The sequence below is a fragment of the Rousettus aegyptiacus genome, unplaced genomic scaffold (genome assembly GCF_014176215.1).
Source record: "Rousettus aegyptiacus isolate mRouAeg1 unplaced genomic scaffold, mRouAeg1.p scaffold_m13_p_9, whole genome shotgun sequence".
Taxonomy (NCBI): domain Eukaryota; kingdom Metazoa; phylum Chordata; class Mammalia; order Chiroptera; family Pteropodidae; genus Rousettus; species Rousettus aegyptiacus.
Window position 1 is genome coordinate 67,534,037 of NW_023416312.1, and position 27,559 is coordinate 67,561,595.

The window sequence follows — 27,559 nt, forward strand, 5'->3', positions numbered from 1 at the left end:
TCTTATAGCTATTTTATGTTTTGCTCTATGGTAACTCAATGTTTCCATTGCTTCCTTATCCTTTTGCCTCCGTTTTCTTTATTTTGGTTGGCTTTTTTGTGTTTTTCCTCTGGTTCTTTTTGTTTTGTGTTATATACTTCAGTTCTGAATCTTTGGTGTATGGTTACCATTATGAATTTGTAAAGTATAGTTATATATATACAGTCGTCCATTTTCTTCTGCGTGTGCCTTATCTTTATTCCCCTTTGCAAACTTAGATCTTTGAATCCTCCACTTTTCAGTCATTGTTATTTCAATTTGTCCCTATGTATGCTGAACGTTCATTAATATCTTGCTATAGCAATTCTCTTATTATTATTTAAGCTTATAATGCTCTATTCTTTGTAACGATTGCACTCTTCTGCTTCTATTTTCCTGATAGTCACTTTACTCCTAATCATGTATTTTTTTTTTGTCATTTTGTGTTAGGTGAGCTGACCCTTTTCAGTATTTCTTTTAGTGCAGGCCTTATAGTCGAGAATTCCCTCAATTTTTGAATGTCTGGAAAGATCTTAATTTCTCCTTCATATCTGAGGGAGAGCTTAACAGGATATGTTATTGTAGGTTGGTAGTTCCTCTCACTTAAGAGTTTAAATATTTGATTGCATTCCTTTCTGGCTTGTAAGGTTTGCACTGAGAAGTCCGATGATAATCTAATGGGTTTTCCTTTATAAGTAACCACTTCCTTCTCCCTGGCTGCCCCGAGAATTCTATCTTTGTCATTGATTTTGATAACTTTAATAAAATATGTCTTGATGAAGGTCTTTTTTGGTTGAGATAATTGTGTGCTCTGTTGACTTCTTGAATTTCAAGCTCCAGCTCATTCCTTAGATTTGGGAAATTCTCATCCACTATTTGTCTGAAAATGCTTTATAGTCCCTGCTCCTTTTCCTCACCTTCGGTAATGCCCATTATTCTTATGTTTCCACTCCTGATGGTATCAGCTATTTCTTGAATTTCTCTTTCATTATTTTTCATTCTTTGGTTTCTCTCTTCCTTCTGATTTATTTCTAGATTTCTGTCTTTGACATCACTGATTCCTTCCTCCATTTGGTACTGTATTTCCCAAGCTTGCTAATTCATTTTTCAACTCTTGCAGTTTATTTGTTTATTTGTTTGTTTGTTTGTTTGTTTTATCTCCAGAAGATTATTCTATTCTTTTTGAGGATTTCAATCTGTTTGCTCTGCTCATCTAGTTGTTTTTTCAATTCTTGAAATTGTTGATTTGACTCGTATTTAAACTCATTGAGGTTTTTCAGAAGTACAATCCTGAACCCTTTGTCATTTAAGTCCCATATTTCTATATCTGTAAGCTTACTTTCTGGAGATTTTTCTTTCTTTCTGAGATACCTTGCCACCTTGCTTGTTTATGGTGTTTAATGAGCTATTTCTCCACCTGGACATTCATGGAAGTGTATTCTGCTGTTTTTTCAGAAAGGTGATTTATTATATAAACTTCTCTCTTTAGTCTGCTGCAAAGAAGGTGCTTTTCTCCTGGTTTTTAGTAGGTAGCATCTAAGCTTCTTGTTCCCTGCTTTATATAAAGCTTAAATAATGCCTTTTTGATTTTCTCATAGATATTTAATCATACTCGCTTCCCTCCGTTTCAGTCCCTGTCAGTGTCAATGACAGTCTCAGCAGTATTTTCTCAAATTCCCCTGGTGCTCCAAGTTGTTCGGTCTTGGAGGGAATGGGAGGGGCTCTCTGGGTTGGAGGTGGGGGGATTTGGGTCAGTTTTGGTTTTGCGACCAGGGCCAGTAAAGATTCACTGTTGTTTCTCTGCAGTCCTATCCTGCTTCTCTGCTTTCTGCCCTGATGACTGGGCCCTCCTGCTGGCTGTGTAGAAGTCACGGTACTTCCAGGCAGGGCTGTTTAGGGAAGTTGCCACACTTTCACCCCTCTCTTTCCTCCTGCAGGGAACCCTGCGAGAGGCAGCTTCTTTATTTCTCTCAGTCTACTGCTTGACACCCAGGGTTCTGACTTGTGCTAACTCCCATGTGCAGATCCTACACTCTGACATGGTGATGTGCAGTTTTGGTGTTTTTTGTTCAGTTTTAGATGATCAGCTTATTGTTTCAAAGGGAGAGATCTGAGGACCTCTCTCGCTCCGCCATGTTTTCCAGAATTCCCTGAATCAACATTGTTAAAATGACCTTATTACCTAAAACATTAAACAGATTTAATGCAATCCATATCAAAATCCCATCAGCACTTTTTAAAGGATTAGAACAAAAAAATCATCAGATTTGTATAGAAGCAAAAAAGACCCCAAATTACCAAAGCAAGAAACAGGACAAACAGAGACTCATGAATGTGGACAATAGAGTAGTGGTTACCAGAGGGGAGGGAGTGGGGAGAGGTATATGGGGTTAAAGGATCAAATATGTGGTGACAGAAAGAAATCTAACTATTGGAGTTGAATACATAATGCATTGTATATATATGCCTTACTGTTGAATTGTACCACTGCAACTTTCCTTAACCAGTGTAATCATAATAAAAAAAAGCTATCAAAAAAAAAAGAGAAAATATGTTACTGTATTCTGTTTGCTAGTACCTTATTTAGGATTTTTTTGCATCTGGTTTATTAAGAGATATTGTCTGTAGTTTTCTTTACCAGGTTTTGGTATCAGGGTAATATTGGATTCATAAAATGAGTTCAGAAGTATTGTCTCCTCTTCGATTTTTTGGAAGAGTTTGAGGAGAATAGGGATTAAATCTTCTTTGAATGTTTGGTAGAATTCACTGGTGAAGCCATCTGGTCCTGGACTTTTGCTTTTTGCTAGGTTTTTGATGATTATTTCAATTTCTATACTGCTGATTAGTCTATTTAGATTTTCCAGTTCTCGATTCAGTCTAGGAAAATTGTATTTTTCTACTGGTCCATTTCCTCTAGGTTATTAAATTTGATATTATATACTTTTTCATAGTATTTTTGCATGATCCTTTGTATTCCTGTGATGTCAGTTGTAATTTCCCCTCTTTCAGCCCTGATTTTGTTTATTTGCATCCTTTTTCTGTTTTCTTTAGTGAGTTTAGCCAGGGTTTGCCAATTTTATTAATCTTCTCAAAGAGTCAGCTCTTTGTTGTATTTATGTTTTCTATTTTTTTTTCAGTTTCTTTAATTTGGTCTGATTTTGATTATCTTTTTTCTATGCTGATTTTAGGCCTCATTTGTTTTTCCTTTTCTAGTGTTTTTTTTTTTTAAGATGAAGCATTATGTTGTTTATTTGGCTTCGTTCTTATTTTTTTGAGATAGGCCTGTAATGATATGAACTTTCCTTTTATGACCACTTTTGCCATGTCCCAATAGTTTTGATATGTTGTACTATCATCATTTGTTGGTATGTATCTCTCGATTTCTCTTTTTATTTCTTCTCTGACCCAATTATTCTTCAGTAGCATGTTGTTTAATCTCCGTGTATTTTTGGTTCATCCCACTTTGTTTTTGCAGTTGATCTCTAGTTTCAAAGCATTATGGTCAGAGAATATGGTTGGTATGATTTCAACCCTCTTATATTTGTTGAGGCTATCTCTGTGTCCCAGTATGTGGTCAATCCTTGAGAATGTTCCACGTGCACTAGAGGAATGTATAAACAGCTGTTTTTTGGGTGCAAGGCTCTGTCAATGTCAATTCTGTCCAGTTGGTCTAATGTGTCATTTAAGGATGTTATTTCCTTATTAATTTTCTGTTTGGATGATCTGTCCATATCTTACAGTGGGGTATTTAGGTGCTATATTGTGATAGTGTTTAGGTCTGTTTCTCTCTTTAGTTCTGTTAATAATTGCCTTATATATTTCATGGCTCCCTGATTGGGTGCATAGATATTACTAAGTGTTATGTCTTATTAGTGTATGATTCCCTTTATCAGTAGGAAGTGTTTCTCAGGATCTCTTTTTACCTTTTTATTTTGAAGTCTATTTAATCAAATATTAGTCCTGCTACTTCTGCTTTTTTTCTGAATGCCATTTGCTTGAAATATCATTTTTCACCCTTTCACTTTGAGTCTTTGGAACTAGATATGTCTCCTGGAGGCAGAAAATTGTTGGGTTTTGTTTTTTGCCCCAATCTGCAACTTGTGTGCCTTTTTATTGGTAAGTTCAGTCCATTTACATTTAGTGTGATTATTGAAATATGAGGTTTTCATATAGTTATTTACTCTTTTGCTTTCTGGTAGCTCAGTGTTTCCATTGCTTCCTTGTCCTTGCATTTCTTTTTGTTTTTCTTTTTTTAAATTTGGTTGGCTTTTGTGGATTTTCCCTCTGGTGTTTCTTGTTCTATGTTATATACTTCAGCTCTGAATCTTTGTTGTATGTTACCATTATAAATATGTATAGGATAGTTGTTTTTTTGTGTGTGTATACACACACACACACACACATAGTGGTCCATTTTCTTCTCGCGTGTGCCTTATCTACATTTCTCTTTGCAAATTTGGATTTTTGAATCCTCCCCTTTTCCATTATAGTTGTCTCAGTTTGTCTCTATGTATGCTGAGCATTCATTACAACCTTGTAATAACAAATTTCTTCTTATCGTTTAAGCGTATAATACTCTGTACTTAATAATGGTTGAACTACTCTGCTTCTATCTGCCTACTAGTCACTTTACTCCTAATTATGTTTTTTTTTGTCATTTTGTCATAGGTGAGCTGACCCTTTTCAGTATTTTCTGTATTTCTGGCCTCATAGTGGAGAATTCCCTCAATTGTACATCTGGAAAGGTCTTTATTTCTCCTTCATATCTAAAAGAGAACTTTGCTGGATACGCTGTTCTTGGCTCATAATTTCTTTCATTTAATAGTTTTAATATTTTATTCTACTCTTTCTTGCTTGTTAGGTTTGTGCTGATAATTCCAAAGATAATCTAATGGGTTTTCCTTTATAGGTTACTGTCTTCTTATCCCTGGCTGCCCTAATAATTCTTTTTTTGTCATTGATTTTTGGTAATTTTAATACAATGTGTCTTGGAGAAGGTCTTTTTGGGTTGAGATAGTTGGGCATTCTGTTGCCTCCTTGAATTCCAACCTCCAGTTCTTTCCTTAGATTTGGGAAATTCTAGTCAACTTTTGAAAATGCTTTCTGATCCCTGCTCCTTTTTTCTCCCCTTATGAGAATGCCAATTATTCTTGTTTCCTTTTCTGATGGTATCAGCTACTTCTTGTATTTCTCTTTTATTATTTTTCATTATTTGGTTTCTTTCTTCTGAATTATTTCTAGATGTCTGTCTTCGATATTGCTGATCCTTTCCTCCATTTGGTCAACTCTATTTCCCAAGCTTGCTATTTCAATCTTCATCTCTTTCAGTGTGTTATTCATCTCCAGAAGTTCTATTTGGTTCTTTTTGAGGGTTTCAATCTCCTTGTGAAAACATTTATTCTGCTTATCTAGTTTTTCTTTTTCAGTTCCTGGAATTATCGATATGAATTATTTTGGATCTCTGTGATTTTTTTCAGAAGTACCATCCTGAATTCTCTGTCATTTAAGTTGCATATTTCTATGTCTTTAAGCTCATTTTCTGGAGATTTTTCTCTTTGTGTCTGAGCTGCTTCGCTACCTTGGCTATTCATAGTGTTTAATGGACAGTTATTTTCCTGGGCATTAATGGAGGTGTACTCTGCTTTTTCCCCCCCACAAATATTTTTTATATAAAGGTCTCTCCTTAGCCTATTGCTAAGAAGGTGCTTTTCTTTTGGTTTCCAGTAGGTGGTGTCTAAGCCTCTTGGATCCCTGCTTCATATAAATCCTTAATAATGGCTTTTTTATATATAAATATTCAATAACATCTGCTACCCTCAGTCTCAGTCCCTGTCAGTGTTAGGGACAGTTTCCGTATCATTTACTCAGATTTCCCTGGGGCTTCGCGGTGTTCAGTCTTGGAGGATATGGAATGATGTTCCCTCTGGGTTGGAGGATGGGAGCTCTGACTCTTGCCTCCCATTGTGTAACCATGGCAAGTAAGAATCAAGTGTTGCTTCTCTGCTATCCCTGCTTCTCTGATTTCTGCCCTGATCCCTGGGCACTGTTGCTTTGTAGAGCTCACGGATTTCTCAGCAAGGCTATTCAGGTAACTCACTGCATGTTCTCTCCTCTACATCCTCCTGCAGGGATCTCCAGTTGCTAGAGACAGCTTCTTTTTTTTCTCCAAGTCTATTGCCTGACTCCCTCCCTTCTGACCTATAGTAGCTTTTATTCACAAATCCCTCACTCAGACGTGCTTGTGTGCAGGTCGGGTATTTTTTTTTTTTGCATTTTAGGTGTTCAGCTTATTATTTCAAGGGGAGAGTTCTGGGGACATCTCTCTGTCTTCCTGGCTTCTTCTGTCACTCTCACTAGGTAACTTTTTAACTGGATGTGTGTATGAGGGTTAGGGCTATCTACAACCAAGCATATGAAGTTATTGAAAAAATAAATAAAACAACAACAACCCTGAGTTGGTGATAACCATGAAGGGAGGTGATGAGGGTCATAGTTTAAAAAACCTCATGTTTCTAGTGACTTGCTCTTGTGATTCCTTCATGATTTTTTCCTTGTGAAATATTATGTAGCCAGTTCTGAAAGTCGGACATCACTGTCTTAAATCTTCTGTGTCCCTTGGAACACAGAAAGCCATGCCCACTAAGAGGGATGGATTGGTTGAATGGCATGTGCCTGTCTGTTCTCCCCACCAGACTATAAATTTCTTGAGTGCACTAACTCTATCTTTCAAATCTATTATGAGGCATATGATTAGTATTCAAAAATGCTTAGAAAGTTGAATAGGGCTGATGAGAATTAATCATTTGCTGGAACTCTGTCATCGACGAGTTATTTTTGATAGACACTACATGTAGATGCTTTGTTTATTCTTAGCTTTTTGATGATTCCTTGCAGGCAGAGTAGAGTAGTAGAAAGAGTGGTTTGGGAGACAGGAAGCATTTGTGCCTCTTTAGGCTCAGCTGAGTGACCTTGGACATATTTCTTCAGACCTAATGATCTCTAAATTCTCTACAATTCTGCTCTGTGAGTGAAGTAGGCCATGTTTACTGGAAGATAGCACAGGATACAGGAGGTAACTCAATTCATCAGTTTGGCCAATATGATGCCATACAGTCATTCTGACATTTTCTTCTACTGAAGTGGCTGATTTACTTTCTTGACTTAGACAGAACACACTTTTTTGGCCTTGAACTTTGACTTTGGAATGAGAATCATGTAATTAAAGTTGTTACTCAGATTATTGTAGGCATGAATGCATACTGTTATATTGGACGTGTACTGTTATATTGGACTATTCGGGTAACAAAAAGTTAATAATATTAATACTATTTTATTAATGTACTTAATTTAATTAATGCTAATAAGAGTATCATATATTGAATGCTATGTGCCACAAATTATGCCAAATGGTAAATAATAATTCTCATTTAAATCTGGCAACCATCTATGATGTAGGTAATATCATTAACCCTACTATACAGATAAGGAAACTGATGCTCGATCAGGGTAAACAGCATTCCCAAGGTCATATGGTTTGAACTCTTAGCTACTATGTGCTAGTGGAGGCTAATACTTTTTAAAAATAAAAAAAATGATATTAACCAGCAGGTGATATCAGCATGGGTTCAATTAATGGGAGTAGATATAGTACTAGATATCATTTATTGACTATTTATTATGCGGCAGGCACTGTTCTAAGTAATATACACATATTCTTTTATTTAATTCTCACTGTAACTCTGTGAAATAGACTCCATTATCATTACCATTTACAGATGAAGAAACTGAGATTTGGATATTAAACGATTTATTTAGAGGAACACATCTAATATGTGGCTGACTACAAAGCCTATGTTCTTTCTAACACCCCAGGCTGCCTATAAATAACAGGGTTACTTTTACAATCATCTCCTTTACTTTCTGCTCTCATATTGAGTGATTTTTATAAGCTAGATGTTTTAGATCCTCTCTGTGCTCCAGTCACCTTTGTCTAGGCCCTTAGTATCCCCCTCCATACTATGAAATCTCTACCTGAGATGAAGGATCAGATAAGAGAAGGAGTAAATTGAGTATCTTATTGATGATTTTCTATAATATCAACACAAACACTTATCAGTGTTGCCAAGACAATATTGCTAGCTCATCTATGAGATCAATTTTAATTTAGAGCCATCTTCCACTGACAAATGAGTAATTATGGCAGAGCCCAGAGGGGTGGACCATGGGAAGAAGGTTGGCTTAGACTCTTTCCACCTGTCTGAACTGATGCAAGTGACCAAGAAAGAAAATTACTTGGGTGGACTGTTGATTCAGAGGCCAGCAGCTCTACCTCCTTGTTGCTCAAATCCTTAGACTCAAGTGAACAAGGAGGGTTGAATTTGAGGTCATGTAGCTTGTCTGATAGCAAAATAGAGGCCATTGCCATCAAGGCTAGGCAGAAGGAGGTAATCTGTGAACTGGGCTAGCTTGCTCTCAAGCCTCTACCTCTCACTGTACTGGTGGTGCCTTGTGATGAGTGCCACTTGTCAGCTGGTCTCTCTACACAGTTTGACAAGTTAAGTCAAACCAACAGAGTGAAGCTGAAAATAGTAGTCGTTGGCCTCTGTCTAGCATTTAATTTTTTTTCAAAAGACTTGACATATTTTTATCTTATTTCTTCCTTACAACAGACCCTGGGTTAGGTAGGTACAAGTATTGTTAGCTTCATTTTACGGATGAGGAAATTGACTGTAGGGTGATTCTGTAACTGGACATATGTAAAAGATCTTATGGCTTGCCCAGATCACCCTGTCAGCTAAAAGCTGGCTATCACCTCAAACTCTGAGTTAGAGCCTATATTTCTGTCTTTTTAACCAGTAGTTTTCTGGCTATGCTTGCTCTTCAGGGGTCAAGCAAGTATGGGAGTATGTGTGTATGAACGAGTGGGGCTTTGGATCCCAACTTGTTCTTAAACTAGGGAAGCTCTTCTTGCATCTGTTTGTCTGTTTTACATCTGAGCAGGATTTCATTTAATAAAGGACCCTGCTACTGAAAATGTTTGAAAACCGCTTGTCCAGATTAGTATTTTTCATGGATAGTGTAAGTGGGTTGAATTGTGTCCCCTCAAGAGGTATGTTCAAGTCTTAAATTTGTGACCTAATTTGGAAAAAGGGTCTTTGCAGACATAATCATATTAAAATGAGATCACCCCAGATTAGAGTGGGCTCTAAATCAAATGACTGGTGTCTGTATAAGAGAAAAGAGGGAGATTTAGATACAAAGAGATAGAGGAGAACTCTATGTGATGACAGAGGTGGGGATTGAAGTGATGTGGCTATAAGCCAAGGCATGGAACAGATTCTCTCTTAGAGCCTCCAGAAGGAATCAGCCCTGCCAACACCTTTTTTTTGACTTCTGGCTTCCTGAACTATGAGAGAATACATTTCTTTTATTTTAAGCCACCCAACTTGTGGTAATTTGTATGGCAGATATATGAAACAAATGCAGAGAGGTATATTGACTTCCTACCTAGAAATGGGTGTGATAGGCTTATTAAAATGCTTATTCCAGGCCCAACCTCCAAGATTCTGATTCTGTAGGTATGTAATAAGGCTTAGGAATGTGCATTTTAACAAGTTCTCCATATGCACAATGCTTGACCGTTGAGCTTATTGTGACCATACACAGATACAAGTCTCCTCTGGATTATTGCTGTATTTGTTCTCCCTGTTGATGATGTTCCTCTAGTGGTTCCCAAAGTCAGTGGGCCGAGGGGGTAGATTTGATTGACAAAAAAATAGGCTGGTATTAAACCTTCTGCAGTCCAAAAATTTTGAATTCTAAAAATTATTTAAGAGTGTTTATTCCAAGAAATCACAAATCTCCTAGGTTGCCAAAATCTGCCCCTAAGGAAACAGGCTGTAGTGGTTAGGGAGTGGATGCTGCCAAGAGGGTCAGATTACTGGAGCAGCATGAAGACTACAGAATAACACATACATACACACACGAAGTCAACAGAATAACACCACACACACACACACACACACACACACACACACACACACGCTTCTACTTGTTGTCTAGTGCAGGGAATTCTATCCTATAGAGCATCACCATTTTTACTTTAAGATTTGGTTCCTATTAAAAATACAGGTCTCCAAGTGAGTTTTGATACTTGAAGCAAGTGTTAACTATTTTTGCCTGGCCTCTAATCTTTATCTGAGAGCAGTTTTGATGGGTTAGAAGAGGGAGAAGAGCACAATGGGCTAGGGTAAGGATGGAGCAGAGGGAGTTTTGCTGCCAGCCTAAAGCCAAACTCCATGCCCAGTAAAATCAAAGAGGGCACTAGTTTGTATACCCAGGATTTCTGGAGGAAGGTTAGCCATGCTCAATCCCTTGGAGAGATGGGGGAGGGCCTCTGTGAAAAAGGACAGGTGTTTGGAATTTGTGGGAGGAATGCCTTCCTGATAGTAGCCCACCCATCTGGATCCAAGGTCATTTAAGAGTCCTGTGTTTGCTCACATCCCTGATTCTGCTCTCAAGTAAACAAATCTCATTTCTATTTCCCAGAAAGACAGAGCTCCTGCACTGTGGCAGTCTGTTGTTATAGTTACTGACATATGACTTATCACAGTGATTGTCAGAGCAATGGAAGAAAATGAAATTTAGCAGGGGCTGGTGATGGGGGTTGGGAGAGAGAGGATAAAAGGAAAAGAAGGCTGCTGAAGAGACTTGGGGATGGAGCTGATGGTTTTGTGGGTTTGTACATATGGTATGATATTTGAATATGGTTAAAAGAGATCTTATACTGGCAGTGTGTCTAAAAGGATCTTGGTAAAAGACAGCTTGTCCCAAATAGCTTCATCCAGGTTTCGTTTGCCCGATATTCCACCATTAGTGATTCATTTCTGTGAGTTAAACACTAGCTTTCTCCAGGGAAGTTTATTCCTTAGATTGTACTTTAATATAAGTTTACCTGGTACTGTTCTCCCTCCGGTTTTTCCAGAACACTGGGGAAAGATGGGGAAAGTGGGGACCATCAAATAAGGACTTGGCCTACTTTCAAAACTCTAATAGGGCTGGTAATGAAAGTTCGGGATTTCTGTTACAATTAGTTAGCCACGTGAATTTCTGGGAGATACACTTAATTCCTTCATGTTCATCAGTATTTATATATTACTCAGTATAAACTAGGCACTAGGTTAGGTATTGATAGGGAAAATATGGAAACAATTGGGCATTAGATTATGCCATACATTTAAGGAACAATCTTGTTACAGAGACCAGATTTATTTATAGAAGTAAGTCTGACCAATAGTATATAGTAGTGAGTGATTGGTGTCAAGTGAAGGGCTATAAAATCTCAGAGGTGTGTGAGATCATCATGCTATACAGTGTAGCTGGGTACGCCTTATTTCACTCAGGCATTTAACAGGGCTCTGGGGAAATGGGGCACAGAACAAACCAGTTTTGATGGAGATGGTGATGTGGACTGAATATGGAACAAGTTCACACCTCCTTGCTTTGCTATTCATCCATACGATGAATCCTTTCCAGAGAGCTTGTTCATACTCCACAGTTCTATCCCATCTTGGAACTTCTGTGCTGTGAATTCTAAGACTTACTCAGATTGTTAGGAAAGCAGTACAGCCTAATAGTTAAGAGGGTGGATTTAGGAGCTAAGCTCCTGTGTTTTACAGCTAAGCTCTGACATTTATATATTGTGATCTTGGACAATTGACTTAAACATCTTATGACTCGATTTTTCTCATTGATAGAATGGGGATGGTAACAAAAGTGTCTATCTAAAAGAGTTACTGGGAAGATTAAATGAAGTAAATCATGGAAGATGCTTAGTACAAGGCTTGTTGCATGCTATTAATTCATAAATTAAATATTTATTGAGTGCATGTGGTGTCTTAGGCACTTTCCCAGTGCTAGGATACAGCAAAGAAGTAGAGAGACAAGGTCTCTCCTCTTTTGGCACTATGTTAAATGCTGATGGGGAAGAAGGGGATTCAGGTTTTTTACCCAAGGAATTTTCAATCTAGTGTCTTGCTTTCTGCTCTATCAATTCTAACTCTTAGTCTATGAGTGATCACTTAGCTTATCTTCATTCCTTTTTGTTTAACTAAGCAAGTATTAAATTTATGAAATCCCTTTAAATCCAGCCTTGGTCATATCCCATAAGATTTGATGTTGAATGTTTTTATTATAAATATTTTCTAAGTACTTTGCCATTTGGGTTTTTATTTGTACTATTTCTACTTTTTAATGTATTGTGGTGCTCCATGTTTGTGACTCTGTTTTTACTTTGCCCCTACTATGTGCTCAATGCTATGCTCCGAAGGAAGAGAGACAGCAAAATGGCCTGTTTGACTTGAAGCATTTATAATGGACTAGAGGAGACAGGCTGGAAAAAACTGTTAATGAAGAGTATCGAGTGCCAAGCTCCATGGGTTGGTTCTCTTCTAATAAGGTGACATTGTAGTCAGTGAAAGGATGCACAAGGATGATAGAATTGTTACACTACTTTGAGAAGTATAAGCCTGTGTCATTGTTTGACTATCTTGAGAGAGAGAAAGAGGCTAGAGGCAGAGAGCTCAGTTAGAAGATTTTCATGTTAGACTAGGACATTTGTTCTCACACCTGAGTGTGCATAAGAATCCCTTGAAGGGCTCGTTAAGACACAGCTTGCTGGGCACCACCCCACAGTTTCTAATTCAGTTGGTGGTAGGGCTTGAGAATTTGCATTTGCATTTTGATGATGCTAATGCTGCTGGTATAGGAACCACACTTTGAGAACCACTCATCTAGGAGAGAGATGATGAGAACCAGAGGCAGAGTGGTGGGAGCTGGGCTAGAGAGGAGAATGTATACAAAAGATATTAGAAAGGAAGAAACCACAGGGTTTGGGGATTGGACCTGGAGGCAAGGGAGAAGGACTCAAAGATGACTCCAGAGTATGAAACCTAGATGCTTCAGAGGATAGGATAATCACCAAAGCAAAAACTCGAACATCTAAGGGTGGAATGCAGTAACATAATAGGTACTAGAAAAATATGTGAGCCCCTGTATTCATCTGTCTCTGCATCATGGCACTCGTGTTAAAGGCCTTTTGTCTTTCTTTAGGAGAGAGGATGGTGAAGAGAAAGCCCAAGTCTGTGTTTGGTTTCGCCTTTTCTAGAATGTAACTTTTGAGTAGAGGACAACAATACGGATAGAAAGCGGGGGGTAGGGAGAGTAGCAGAAGCTTGAACATTCTGGAAACAGAGAGCATACTTTAGGATTATTAAGTATTGAATATACATATGCAAATACAAATAAAGAAAAGGCAAATGAGTAAAACTTAGCATAAGGTCATGCAGGGTAGTTCTAGGATACCATCTGAGATCACTGATGCTATTCCTGAGAGCTGAGGGTTGCTATGACAGGGCTTCTCAACTCTAGCCTACTTAACCTTTTCATTTTCAAGGCTTCTGAACCTGGTTCACTATTGTCCTTGGCTATTTCCCAACATGTAGAGACTTCTCTTACCTGCTTCTCTCCACTGGGCCGCCTGTAGCTTAGCAGAAGCTCCACAGCACTCACTACTTCTTTGCGGATGGCATAGAGCAAGGCATCGCCTACGTACACGCTGTGGCTTAGCAGTAGTTCCATGATCTCCAGATTCTCATTCTCAATAGCAATGAGCAGGGCACTCCGGCCCAGAGGATCCATGCAGTTGATGTTGACATTGTAGTAGATCTCAGCCTCTTGTAGGGCCTGCTTCACAGTGGCATAGTCCCCTTTCTCTACAGCATTGAGGAAGGCCTTCTCCTCTACAGAGAGCTCTGTCTCAGCTCTCACAATTTGCAGGGGAATGCGGTCTCTGTATGGTGAGTAGTTGACCTTTTTGTAGTACAGTTGGGCCATGGTTTATAGCAATTTAGAAACCTGAGTGAGGAGAGAGAGGGAGACCAAAGATATTCTTAGATACCTGAAGGTCTCGAATGGCCAGTAATGAAGGCAGCCTTGTTGAGGGATTAGAAAATCTCAAACTGTTTTAATGTCATAATCATGTTCTTCTTGCAAAGGAGTATAGCAGAAAAAGCCCAGACTTTAGGATCAGAAAGTTATAGGTTCGAATTCTGCCTCTACCATTTCTGTGACCTGGGATAAGTTACTCAAGCCAAGCCCTCTGCTTAGTTTATTATTATTAAGGTTAAATATTAATAATATTTATAGCAGTTATCATTAGTGACTGCTCACTATGTACCAGAACCTGTGCTCAAGACTAATTTCTATTGTGATAGTTAAATAAGATAATACATTATTAAAGCAACTGGCTCAAGGTACACCTCCTGAGACATGGCACAAGCTAGTTTTTTCCTTCCCTTCTGGTGCCAGAAAATACTCATGGTAATAGTTCTGTTTGGTGATGCAAAGTTGAGCTCATCTTTGGCCAATTTCCTTTGGGCTCTGCACTTATGGGATTGTGATGATTCTTAGGATTATGTTTGCAGCTGCCCCAGATGCGGATTCTGGATTGCAGTCCCATGTTAGTGCTAACTACAACACAATTTCTTGCTGCTGCTCACTGGAGAAGGGATATTGACTCCAAAAGGCCAATGCCAGCTGCAAAAGATAAGCATGCACCCCCCTCTTCCTGCTCATGTTTTTTTCCTCCACTATTCCAAACTAAGATGCTGACAGAACTGAGAATCTGATTCAAATCTGAGAAGTGAATGGTCCATTTTATATGTATCACATCTAAAAACAGATTTTCATATTTGATTTTAAAGTAAAACCTATTATCGAGTTCCTGCAATGTGTTTAACCTTCTCTGGAAGAAAATAAGGCAATAATATTTGCCTTCAATTGCATTTAATGAATCACAGTATAAAGCTCTTGCCTTGTAGTTCACAGATCAAATTCATGCACATTCCTCATTGACTTCTTGTACTAGCCATGTGAGATAGGAATGACTACCCTCACCAGGGAAGAAGATGAGGCTCAAACCCATCAGACGATTGGCTCTTCTTTCTCTCCTGTCTCTGGGGCCTCGAGGATCTGCTTGAGGGTGAGTTTGGATGGACTTTTATAAGTGTCTTTCATTACCAAGCTGTTTTGCCAGCAAAAGGAAATGGAAAAGTGATAGCCTCTTGTCTCATGTTGATATGAGGGATGTAGACTTGAAGCTCATACAAACATTTGACTCACTTTTCCAGGTAATTACAACCCCGTTTTGGTAGAGGGAGAAGCATATATTATACCAAGTGGTATCTGCAATTCATGTGCTTTTGTGATCTTCTGGAAGTCAGGATTTGAAGGTGAGTGTTGTCTCTTCCCCTGAACAAGCCTAAATGACACATTTCTCTCTGCATCAGTATCTCAGGAGAGTAGGGTGCTGTTTGACTGTCTTGAGAAGCACCAATATTTTCCTGTGTTACTTTTAACTAACTCATCAGTGGCTAAAGGAAAACGGCATTTAGAGTAAGCATTTATCATTAAACAGCAAATGACTTTAATAACACTAATCGTAGACTGCCTCCTTATCTCCATTATAAACAAAAACAGAGGAAGAAGAGAGTGTGATTTCCCAGAGAGAGACCCAACAACCCAATTTGGTTTATATTTATTTAATCAATATGAGCATGGCAGAAGCCTTCTGTGTCCCTAGCACCATACTAGTCACTTTTGGAGGATATTAAGAACAGATCCATGTCTTCATTATCTTGGAACTGGACCATTTCACAGCCTTAGAAGTGATCATCCTGAGTCCACTCTCTCCCCCTCCAGATTTTCTACCACACCATTCCCAAATTATCCTGCAAAACACAAACCTGTTCCCATTTCTCTCCTCCTTGGTTAATTTCTTGCTGTTCTTGTGATAAAATTAACATTCCCTTTTGAAATCTTCTAGGTCTTGGTTTGTGTTACCTCTCCAACTCCATCTTAAGCCACTGTCTCACCCTTGTCCACTATTTTTTTCTTTATAAAAATAAATTAAAACTAAAAAAGTTTTTAATTAGTCGACGTACAACATTATATTACTTTCAGGTATACATCGCAGTGATTAGATTTTTATATAACTTATGAAGTGATCACCCCAATAAATCCAGTATCCATCTGACACCATACACAGTTATTACAATATTATTGACTATATTCCTTATGCTGTACTTTACATCCCCATGACTATTCTTTAGCCTTGTGGAGCTTTTTAAAATTCTTCTAACATGCCAAGCTTTTCCCTGCTGATAACTTTGATCAGCTACTGGAACACTTCTCCAGCTGTTTTCATCTCTCCAATCTCAATGACATGTCACTTTCTCAGAGCAACCCACAGTAATTACCCTCCACAAAAGTAGTTTCTTCAAATTCGTCTCTCCATTGTACCTTTTCTCTTCCTTCTTAATGCTTATCACATTTTTTATTACATATTTTTGTCTTACTAGGTAATCATCTGCTCTGTCCAACTAGCCTTAAAGCTCAAGTACAGAGATTGCATCTGTCCTGTTTGTCCGGCATCTATACCTATCCAAGTTCCTGACACACCCTGGATGTTGATATATATATATATATTTGATGAACAAATGAGTAAACCTCCTACAATATTCTCTCATTTCTCTCCATCCCATCCTAAGTTCTAGCCATATTGAGCCAAGTTCTCTGAGTTGCTATCCTATGACCATGTCTTTGCACATGGCTTCATCCTACTCTCTCCACTGAACAAAATCCTTCTTGGCTTCAGTACCTCAATCATAGGTCCCCTTCTCTGTGAAGCCGTCCCCAAATACCTTTGGAAAGTTAGCCAATCTTCCTATGAGTTCTCTACAGACACATGGATCACATTTTTTTTAATGTCACCCAACCACATGTTGTCTTCCTGCCACTAGGGTAGGAATACCTTGATTCCTGCCTTTCCAGCACTCACAAAGGATCTGGAACATGATGGGTGCTTAATAAGTGGATATTTAATGAGCAAATACAATCTAACTGAGGAGGGTTGGCAAGATCATAGAATGGAATGCTAAATTATATGGTACTTATTTGAAGCTTTGGGATTTCAGAAAGGGCACAGTGAAGGTTGTAGTTCTGAGAGAAAGTTTCATGGAGGATGTAGCTCTTAATCCAGTCCTTGGAGGATGAATTGAATGCAAAAATGTGAGTGTAGTTCATGCACTGCATAGTGCAAGAACAAAAGTGGTGAAATTGATCATGGCCTAGTTGGGAGACAGTGGTGAGACATATTTTTTAGGCTATAATAAGATACAGGGATTAGACAAGAGATAAAATTCTAAGGTAGTAGCTCATAACCTCACTTTCTTCATTTGAAAAAAATCACCTTAAACATTTGCTGCCAACTTGCCACTTAAGAGTCTACCATGGGAAGAAAGGCTGGATGTCTTTTCAGATGGTGTCCCTCACTGGTGGTGCTTGGCTAAGCATTATTGTTATAGGAAGATCTGTGCCCACTTCGGTAAGGCACAGCTGTGTGGGAAACTGAAAGGTGAGAGAGAACTAAGGAAACTAACTCAATCAATGCCCTATTATGTTCCAGGCACAATGTCAGGAGCTGGTGTAATAAAAAAAAATATAGTTTTGAATACATATGTCCCAGGCACTGTGTCAGGTACTGGGGCAACACTGTTACTACTACTTCTTCCAATAGTAATAATAATGAAAACAACAAGCAGTACCATTCATTAAATTTTCACTATGTGCCAGATGCATGGATTATAGTGGTGAAGAGAGAAGACAGTAAAATCACAGTAATTTGAGACTTGAAGTAAGTATAATTGAATGATATATAGTCAATTCAAAGTCATTTTACTTTTTGTCTTTTGCATTTGAAATTAATCTGGCCTATTACATTTCCAGCTGGTTGTTTTATGAGAAGATTCATAGTATTACCCTGTAGAGAAAAATATATCCTCCAGAGGTTTGCCTGAGATTGTACTATTAGAGCCAATCCTTCACTTTAGGGTGCTACATAGCTAAAATTACTCCTGGAAAGAATAATAAATCACATGGCTGAACAGGTAGTGATAGCTTAATATGGATTCTTGATTAGGAAAGTTGCTGTGACCTTAGGAGTTCAGAGATGTGTGTCTAGGTCGGGGAAGATATGATGGAGGGGAAGAGAGGCCTTCCTTGGAAATCTCTTTTATGTGTCTATGCTCACTTCTACACTATGCACTGAGTGGTGTAAAACGGGTTCCCTGTAGTGTCTGTCTACATGTAGACTTATGTAGATGTCTAATGACTTGTGTAGTGCCCTGCTCTCTTCCAATCCCCACAGCTGGAGCTAATGACCCTCACAACTTTAACCTTAGCCTTGCTCCTGGCTCTGAGGCCAATCCATTCTCCATATACTTGTTGTTAGTCCTCCTCTGCCATTGTTTTTTGAATAAGTAACTAATATGGAATTTCTGGCATCTCTTGAAGATCTATTATTGGGAAGTTTCCTTCCCATCATCCTTTACCTTTATATTTGGCAGATTGTACTCATCTGTCACTAACCTAAGTCAAGAGATGAGGTTGGCTTACCCATAATTATGTACTGGCCTTAAGGTGTATTCTTAACTGAACAAAATGAAACCAAACAGCACATCATACCATTCTACAAGTGAACCCCACTTTCAATATGAAAGATTGTAAGTGGTCTAGCAGGCTATTTCAGGGGGCTTATTGTGTTCTCTCTTTTCTGTGCTGCTAGCCAGAGGATCTTGTCTAATGGGATCTATAACATTTGTAAGCTTAAATGATGCGATCTAAAGAGCTAAATTAATGGACTGGGCAGAAGGCCAAGGAGCAAAGTGGTCTTGTTAAATCTCAGTCCAGATCACTGACCAGTTCAGGAATTTGTGAGGAGAAAAACCTTGCTTCAACTTAACTAAAGAAAAAGTGCCTTTGAAGGGACCTGGTATCTGTGCATGGCTTGTACTCTGTGTCATGAGGATTGAACTTGAATGGTGAAACCTTGTGACCTGTCACCCTTATCCAAGCTTATCTGTCCACTTGTCCATCTCTTTAGAGCCCTTTAAGGCAAGGATGTTCAATCTGATATACCTGTACAATCTCAAGTGTGAACAGAAGATAAACACATTCAATGAATATGTACCAAGTACTGTGTTAGAAGCTGATGATAGTGGCTGAGTGGCTTAAAGCAATATCTCTTCTAGGAAAATTACATTTGGAACCTTGAATGTATGATTCGAAGAGTAACTAAATTGGAAATTTCATGTACGGAGGCACAGGAATCGGCTGGTCTGAGGAAGATTGTGTATGTGTGCCTGTGTGTGTGCTCATGAGTGTGCATGTGTGCATGCATGCACACATACACATTGGGTAGGGTATTAATTTTGAGAGCATTTTGGCTACTTTCAGAGCACCAATTTGAGAACTTCCTAATTTTAACGTAGTAACACTAATCTTTCCTAGGAGGTCCAGATCTTGAACCTCCTGCAAGGGACCCCAAAGATTAACTAGAACAATCCCTTGCTCAATAAAAAAGCCTCCTTGCCAATATATTTGCTAAGTGATTGTTTAGCAAATGAGCACCTCCTCTAGTTGGAAACTCACTACTTTCTCACATGCATGGTGAGTGCTGACTTTTAGAAAGTGCTTCTAGGTTCAGCTGAAATCATCTGCCTATAACTCTATTCCATGGCCCTAGGTCTGCTCTGTAAAGCATCATCAAGCAAGGCTCTCTTTTATTCTACATGACAACACTTCAAATGTTTGATTTCAGCTCTCATTTCTCTCTACCACGAGTCTCCCCTTCACTAGAATTATGAGCATCCTACTGGTCTACTTCTAGTTACACACTACTTTGGTTCTCTTAAACTATGATGTTTGGAAATGAACCCAGTACTCTAGAATGGTCAGACCAGCCCTGATTATACAGTGGCTATTTTTTTCTTCTTTCATTCATTCAGCAGGGCTTTGTTGAGGGTAAGATAACAAAGTGTTGTTTCAGGATGCACTTCAAACCATTCTGCATAGTGGTGTATTTTCAGTATTATGATTTTAATTTGTATAGGTCTCATCAATCAATAATTTTATTAATTTACACATAATAATAAATTAACATGAAGCATGTATCATGTGCCAGATATGTATGTGCTAAAAGCTTCATATACATTATTTAAATTATTTTTCACTTTTTTAGACAGTTACCATTATCTCCCACTTCACAGATAAAGAACCTGAGGCACAGAGAGGTTAAATAAATGGCTAAATTCACACAGCTAGTAAGTGGTGGAAATAGGATTGGAAGGAAGCTTCTGACTCCAGAGTCTACATTCTTAATTACGTCAATGAGAATAGATTATTTTGCATGTTCTGTAATCCCTATAATAGTGCTAGTAATAGTAGATATTTGCATTTCAATTCAATTAATGCTTGTTATGCACTATTTTTCAGGAACAGAATACTTGATAGTGGGCAATATGAATATAGATATATAAATGACATAGACCTCGCCTTCAAGCAACTCTGACTCCAGAGGGAGAGACAAACATAAAGATAAGTTAAATGTACTCTAGTGTGATAAGGATTCTAATATATAGTAGGGACACAAAGGAGGAAGTGTACAACTCTGAAGAGGTAATTGAAGAGAGAGTAATATTTGAAATGCATTTTGGAGGGTTGGTAGGATTTCAGTAGAGAGCAATATAGGGATGGTCATTTCAGATGATGAACATAGCATGTGCTCAGGTGTGGGTTTATAAAACATAATGTATTTTAAGAGAACATTGGCTTTTTTTTCTATTCTTCAAACCTCTCGAGCTTGAGACCCCTGCATATGCAGTTCACTGCCTATAATCCTCTTCCACTGAATCTTCATAATTTCATTCTTATATAGGTTTCAGATCAAGTGTCATCTCCTTGGTAAGCATTCCAAGACCATATTTTATAGCAGAGCAAGTCCCTCACATGTCACCCTCTATCTCATTACCTTGACATGATTTTCTTCAAGAACATCATTATTTGAAATGACTACATTTTTACTTATTTATTATTTTAACATCTAGCTCACCAAACAAAATGGAAATTCTATAATAGCAAGAACCTTGTCTGTCATGTTTACTACTCTATAACCAGAACCTAGCACATAGTAAGCTTTCAATAGATATATAGTATTGAATTACCACATGAAATAGTGGTGTATATAGTTCTACTGGTAGAGCTCTACTTTTGCTTGTACGTTTAACATCTTCCCCTCCATGCAGTCATGTGAATATGAAAGAAGCCCCTCTACCTCAAGAAGAGAGCCTTAATTAGTCCAAGACTAAGTCAATATTGGCAATTTCATTTCTTTGGCCAGGAATCGACCTAGATTTCAGCATTTGATACAATTTTGGACAATAAAATGTGCTTGGAAAGTTTCTTTGTTCTTACAATGATATGTAAAAAGAAAGAAATATTTCTCTCTGTGCCCCTGAATGTTGTAATTTGCATGCAACAACAAAGACTTTGGTAGCCATCTTATGATAGGAGGAGAAAAAACCTAAAAGAGGCAGCCTCCCTGCTGGGGATGACAGAAATTGGGTCTTTTATGATGTCTTTGAGCCAATGAATTAACCAATCTGAGAGCTGCCCAACCTCTAGACATTTAGTTGTGTGAGATGAAAATTCCTTTTTTGTTAACATACGTTTAGGCATGATTATTTATTACAAGAAGGATAAGGCATTCTTGTTGACAGCATTTTCTGAAAATTACCAAAATTAAACCACGAGTAAATAGAATACCTTAACATATTAATAATCATAAAGAAAATTAAAATAGTTTGAAATATCTACCAATTAAGTTAGCATTAATGTAATGGTTAGGTGGAGAACCAGAGGAGAGAAAGAACAATTAAGGGGATTGTTTTATAAACTACATAAATGTCTAACCAATGTACTGTATACTTGAAAATAAAATAAAATAAAATAAAACTTAACTAGTTTTGAAAAAATCATTCATCTCAGGTGATTTCACAGCTACATATAAAACTTTAAAAAATACAAATGTTATCTTGATAGTAAAAATATTTCAGATCATAGAAAAAGAAAAACACACTCCTCAATTAATTATACAGAGCTAGCATAATCTTAATGACAAAAACTGATAAACACACCCAAAATGAAAACTGTAGACAAATTTTAACCATGGTAATAATTCTAAAAATTCTAAATGAAATATTAGCAAGTTAAAATCAGTGGTGTGTTTGAAGAATTATTAATTTTGACAAAGTAGAATTTATCCTAAGAATGGAATCATGGTTCAATATGAGGAAATATTCAATACAATACAGTAAATAAGTCAACAGCTTAAAGGAAAGATAATGTAATTATATGAATAGATGAAAAAATAATCTGATATAACTCGGCACCTATTCCTTAAAAAAAACAAGTAAAACTTGAACAGAAGTAAACTACCTATGCACGAGACTATTTATTTTAAATCAATAATAAATATCATAATAAATTATGACATACTGGACCTATTGCCATTAAAATTACAAATAAGTTAGGAATGCCACTATCTGAAGTATCATTTAATTTTAAGGTTATTACTAATATAATAGAAGACATGAAAATGTTATAAATATTTAACAGAGGAGACACAATTGCCTTTATATGTAGATAATATAGTTGTATAATAAAACACGTACGAAACATTACAAAAAAATGTTAGAACAGAGGGACGTCAGAAACATGAAGAGAGAAATATCCCCAGATGTCTCCCATTGAAACAACAATAAGCTGAACATGTAAAACTCAACAAAAAAACACCCAAACTGCACACCTTCATGTCTGAGCATGTGATCTGTGCATAACGGCTACCACAGGTCAGAACCTCAGGTGTTGGGCAGTGGACTGGGAGAAATAAAGAAGCTGCCTCTTGCAGATGCCAGAGCTAACTGTAGGATGAGGGGGAAGGGAGAAGGTGCAGCGAGTTCCCTGAACAGCCCTGCCTGGGAGAGTTGTGAGTTCTATGAGCTGGAAGCAGGGCCAAGTTAAGATAGAAGCAGAGAAGCAGAGAAGCAGGATGGCAGAAAAACAACAGTTAATTTTTACCAGCTGTGGCTGCAAAACAAAGGATGAGCCACAGACCCCCGCTCCCAACCCAGAGGGACCTTCCCCCCCATACCCTCCAAGACCAAACACCATGGAGCCACAGGGGAATCTGAGAAAACACTACCAAAACTGTTGTTAACATTGATAGGGACTAGAACTGAGGGTAGTGAATGTGGTTAAATATCTATAAGAATATAAAAAAGGCATTATTAAGGCTTTATATAAATCAGGGATCCAAGATGCTTAGACAACACTCAGTGGAAACCAAAAGAAAAGTGCATTCTTTGCAGCAGACTAAAGAGACAACTTTATATAATAAATCTTCTTTCTGAAAAAAAAAGCAGAATACAATTCCATTAATGTCAAGGTGGAGAATAGTCCATTAAACACTATGAACAACCAAGGGGACAAGGCATCTTAGAAAGAAAGAGAAAAATCTCCAGAAAATGAGCTTACAGACATTGAATTATGTGACTTAAATGATAGAGAATTCAGGATGGTACTTCTGAAAAAACTCAGTGAGTTCCAAAATGAGTCATATCAACAATTTCAGGAATTGAAAAAAAAAACAACTAGATGAGCAGAGCAAGGAGATTTAAACCCTCAAAAAGAACAGAATAGAGCTTCTGACGATAAAACACACACACACACACACACACGCACACACACACACTGCAAGAGTTGAAAACTGAAATGGCAAGCTTGGGAAATAGAGTCGACCAAATGGAGGAAAGGATCAGTGATATTGAAGACAGAAATCTAGAAATAAATCAGAAGGAAGAAGAGAGAAAATGAAGAATAAAAAATAATGAAAGACAAATTCAAGAACTAGATGATGCCATCAGGAGAGAAAACATAAAAATGATGCACAACACTGAAGGCAAGGAAAAGGAGCAGGGACTAAAAATGATTTTCAGGCAAATAGTTGATGGGAATTTCCCAAATCTAAAGAATGAGCTGGAGCTTAGAATTCAAGAAGTCAACAGAACACCCAATTATCTAAACTCAAAAAGGCCTTCACCAAGACACTCTGTACTAAAATTATCAAAAATCAATGACAAAGACAGAATTTTCAGGGCAGCCAGGGAGAAGGAAATGGTAACTTATAAAGGTAAACCCATTAGCTTATCCTCCGACTTCTCAGTGCAAACTTTACAAGTCAGAAAGAAATGGAATCAAATATGTAAACTATTAAGTGAAAGGAACTATAAGCCTAGAATAAGCTCTCCTTTAAATATGAAGGAGAAATTAAGATCTTTCTAGACAGAAAAAAATTGAGGGAATTATCCATTACAAAGCCTGCACTACAGGAAATACTGAAAGGGATCAGTTCACCTAAAAGAAAATGACAAAAAAATGCATAATTAGGAGTAAAGATGATCAGGCAAACAAAGGCAGAAGAATGCAACCCTTACTCAGAACAGGGCATTATAAGCTTAAATAATAAGAAGGGAATTTCTGTTGCAAGATAGTAATAAATGTTTAGCATATATAGGGACAAATTGAGACAACAGTGACTGAAAAGGGGAGGATTCAAGGATCCAAATTAGCAAAGGGGAATGGAAATAAGGCACATGCAGAACAATACAATGATTGTGTGTGTGTGTGTGTGTGTATTACATATTTGTAATGTAAACTATACACAGAAGATTCAGAACTGAAGTATATCACATAAAACAAGAAGAACTAGAGGGAAAACCCCAAAAAAAGCCAACCAAAATAAAGAAAACTGAAACACAAGGACAAAGAATCAATGGAAACACCGAGCTACCACTAACCAAAGGATAAAATGGCTATAAGAAGATCTCGTACTTCAATAACTATCTTAATGTAAATTGAATGAAGTCACCAATAAAACTCAGATGTTGTGGAATGGATTAATAAACAAAGTCCAATCATGTACTGCCTCCAGGAGACATATCTTAGCTCCAAAGACAAATATGGACTCAAAGTGACAGGGAGGGAAATGATATTTCAAGCAAATGGCATTCTGAGAAAAGCAGGAGTAGTGGTACTAATATCAGATGAAATAGACTTCAAAATAAAAAAAAAGTTAAGAAATATATCAAAGAACACTTTTTAATGATAAAGGGAATCATGCACAAAGAAGACATAACACTTATTAATATCTATGTTCCCAATTAGGGAGCCCCAAAATATATAAAGCAATTACTAACAGAACTAAAGAGAGAAACAGACCAAAAAATTATCATAGTAATGGACCTAAATACCCTACTGTTGTATATGGACAGATCATCCAAACAGAAATCAAAAGGGAAATAACATCCTTAAATGAGACATTATACCAATTGTACATAAACGATATTTATAGAGCCTTACATCCCAAAGAAGCTGCTTATACATTCTTCTCTAGTATACATGGAAGGAACATTCCCAAGAATTGACCCCATACTGGGACAGAGATAGCCTCAACAAATATAAGAGGTTTGAAATAATACCAACTATATTCTCTGCTCATAATACTTTGAAACTAGAGATCAACTGCAAAAACAAAGCGGGATGAACCACAAATACATGAAGATTAAACATGCTACTGAAGAATAACTGGGTCAGAGAAGAATTAAAAAGAGAGATTAAGAGGTATCTAGAAACATTGATAATGATAGTACAACATATCAAAACTTTTGGGACATGGCAGAAGTGATCATAAGAGGAAAGTTCATATCATTACAAGCCAACTTCAAAAATAAGAACAAGCCAAAATAAACAACCTAATGCTTCATCTTAAAAAACTAGAAAAGGAAGAAGAAATGAAGCCTAAAGTCAGCAGAAGGAATAAATCAAAACTAGAGCAGAAAAAAATGAAATTGAAAATTAAAAAATCTTTAGAAAAAATAAATGCAACAAAGAGCTGGTTCTTTGAGAAGGTTAATAAAAGTGAGAAACCCCTAGCTAAACTCACTAAAGAAAAAAGAGAAAGGACACGAATAAACAAAATCAAGGATGAAGGAGTAGTAATTATGACTGACATCACATAAATACAAAGGATCATACAAGAATACTATGAAAAAGTATATAACACAAAATTTAATAACCTAGAAGAAATGGACCAGTGTTTAGAAAATTGCAATCTTCCTAGACTGAATCAAGAAGAACTGGGAAATGCAAATAGACCGATCAGCAGTATAGAAATTGAAACAATCAAAAACCTAGCAAAAAGTAAAAGTCCAGGACCAGATGGCTTCATCAGTGAATTCTACCAAACATTCAAAGAAGATTTAATACCCATCATCCTCAAACTCTTCCAAAAAAACCAAAGAGGAGGTAATAGTTCCCAATTCACTTTATGAAGTCCATATTACTCTGATACCAAAACCTGCTAAAGAAAACACAAAAAATGAAAACTACAGACTGATATCTCTCATGAACACAGATGCAAGAATCCTAAATAAGATACTAGTGAATCGAATATAGCAACATATTAAAAAGATTATACACCATGATCAAGTGGGGTTCATGCTAAAGGCACAGGGATGGTTAGACATATACAAATAGATTCATGTGATACACCACATAATCAAATTAGAAAACAAGAATCATATGATCACATCAGTAGATGCAGAAAAAGCCTTCAACAAGATACAGCATCCATTTATGATCAAAACACTTAACAAAATCGGTATAGAAGGAAAGTAACTTAACATATTAAAAGTCATGTATGACAAACCCTCATTCAACATTATCCTTAAAGTCAAAAAACTAGAAACCTTCCCTCTAAGATCAGGAAGAAGGCAAGGCTGTCCACTATCACCACTGTTCTTCAGTATAACATTAGAGGTCCTAGCGGGTGCAATCAGATAAGGGAAAGATATAAAAGGCATCTAAAGAGGAAATGAAGAAGTCAAACAATCACTATTTGTGGATGACATGATTCTCTATATAGAAAACCCTAAAGACTTCATGAGAATACTACTACAAAGGATAAGCAAATACAGTAAAATTTCTGGATACAAAATCAACGTTTAAAAATCCATAGCGTTCCTATACTCTAATAATGAAGTGTCAGAAAAAGAAATGGAAAAAAGTGATTCCTTTTTCAGTTGCTACAGAAAGAATAACATACCTAGGAATAAATTTAACAAAACATATGAAGGACATATATAATGAAAACTACCTGACCCTATTAAAAGAAATTAAATAAGGTACAAATAAATGTAAAGTTATTTTGGGTTCTTGGATTGCAAGAATCAACATAGTTAAAATGACCATATTACTTAAAACATACTGATTTAATGCAATCCCCATAAAAATCCCATTGACATTAAAAAAAATAGAACCAAAAATCATCAGATTTAGATGGAAGCACAAAATGCCCCGAATTGCAGAAGCCATCTGAGAAAAAAGAATGAGGCTGGAGGTATCACTCTGCTTGACTTTAAATTATACTACAAAGCTACAGTAAATGAAAACGGCATGGTATTGGCAACGAAACAGACACACTGACCAGTGGAACAGAATTGAGAGTCCAGAAATAAACCCATGTTTA

The 27,559-nt window shown here is 37.2% G+C and overlaps 1 protein-coding gene across 1 annotated transcript in view; it reads right to left on the reverse strand.

The window, feature by feature from the left end:
• Positions 1 to 27,559, reverse strand: part of TRPC5 (transient receptor potential cation channel subfamily C member 5) — a 325,722-nt gene that overhangs the window by 134,765 nt on the left and 163,398 nt on the right. The window contains exon 2 of the mRNA XM_016119916.2: positions 13,534 to 13,932. Coding sequence (XP_015975402.2) covers positions 13,534 to 13,911 — 378 coding nt within the window. The 5' untranslated portion in view covers positions 13,912 to 13,932. The remainder of the gene's footprint in view (positions 1 to 13,533; positions 13,933 to 27,559) is intronic.